General features: G+C 61.8%; 1 protein-coding gene across 1 annotated transcript in view; it reads right to left on the reverse strand.

Annotated features, from left to right (window-relative positions):
* Positions 1-828: 828 nt before the first annotated feature.
* The window catches only part of MAFF (v-maf avian musculoaponeurotic fibrosarcoma oncogene homolog F), a 550-nt gene continuing 490 nt past the window's right edge, over positions 829-888 (reverse strand). The window contains exon 2 of the mRNA XM_010135024.1: positions 829-888. This exon is cut by the window's right edge and continues 3 nt beyond it. Within this exon, the coding sequence (XP_010133326.1) occupies positions 829-888 (60 nt within the window).

Consider the following 888-nt stretch of genomic DNA (forward strand, 5'->3'; position numbering starts at 1 on the left):
GCGGGTGCCGCTGCATTTCAGAGACACCCGGCCGGCCAGGCTGAGCGTTAGGTAGGCAGGAAGAGGCGTGAAGGATGTGCGTGATGGAGAGAGATAAAACAGCACCGCTGCTTCTTCCCTTTGTGACCAACAGCCTGGGCTGACCCACTCATATTCCCCACCTCTCCCCTGCCCTCTCCTCCATCACTGTCACACCTCCGGGCTTCCCCACTGCCACAGCACTTTCCCATCCCACTCACCCTTACCAAGCACCAACCTGCAGCCACTTTCTCTTCCCTCTCTGACCTGCCACCTTCCCTCACCATCACCAACCCCGGAGACTCCGGTCACGCTGCTGCCTTCCTCCCTGCTCCAGCCACATTCCACGTTGTGGGGCCAGTGCTGACACCTCTCTCCAGCATATCCCTTCTGTCCCTCACTGTAAAACCTCTCTTCCCATCCTGACGTATGCTCCTGGGAGTGCCTGGCCTGCACTCGGCTCTCCCATGCCCTCCCCCTAAAAAGAGGAGCCGAGTGTTTTCCTGCCAGCTTGGAGCCATGGAATGCTTCCCCACTGCTGCCTGTGTGGGCTTGCCCTCTCCTGCCTGCACCCGCCACAGCAAGGAGGTGAGGGGTCTGTGGGGGCCACCAGTGGAGTCCTGCCCTCCACCCCAGCACCCATGCTGCAGCAGCCCTCTCTACAGGGGGGAGCTGGAGGTCAAGGGATGGGAGAAGGAGGATTTTGGGCACAGGTCCCAGCAGGGAGGAGGTCACGGAGGGTATGAGAGACGATTTGTGGGGAAGGCACCCCGGAGGGGTCTGTGCCCAGCCGGGGGACGGAGGCCAGCACTAGGAGTAGGCGGCCTGGTTGGTGCCAGACTTGACAATGGTGATGACGCTGGCGGTGGC

Source organism: Buceros rhinoceros, unplaced genomic scaffold (genome assembly GCF_000710305.1).
Source record: "Buceros rhinoceros silvestris isolate BGI_N320 unplaced genomic scaffold, ASM71030v1 scaffold37570, whole genome shotgun sequence".
Taxonomy (NCBI): Eukaryota; Metazoa; Chordata; class Aves; order Bucerotiformes; family Bucerotidae; genus Buceros; species Buceros rhinoceros.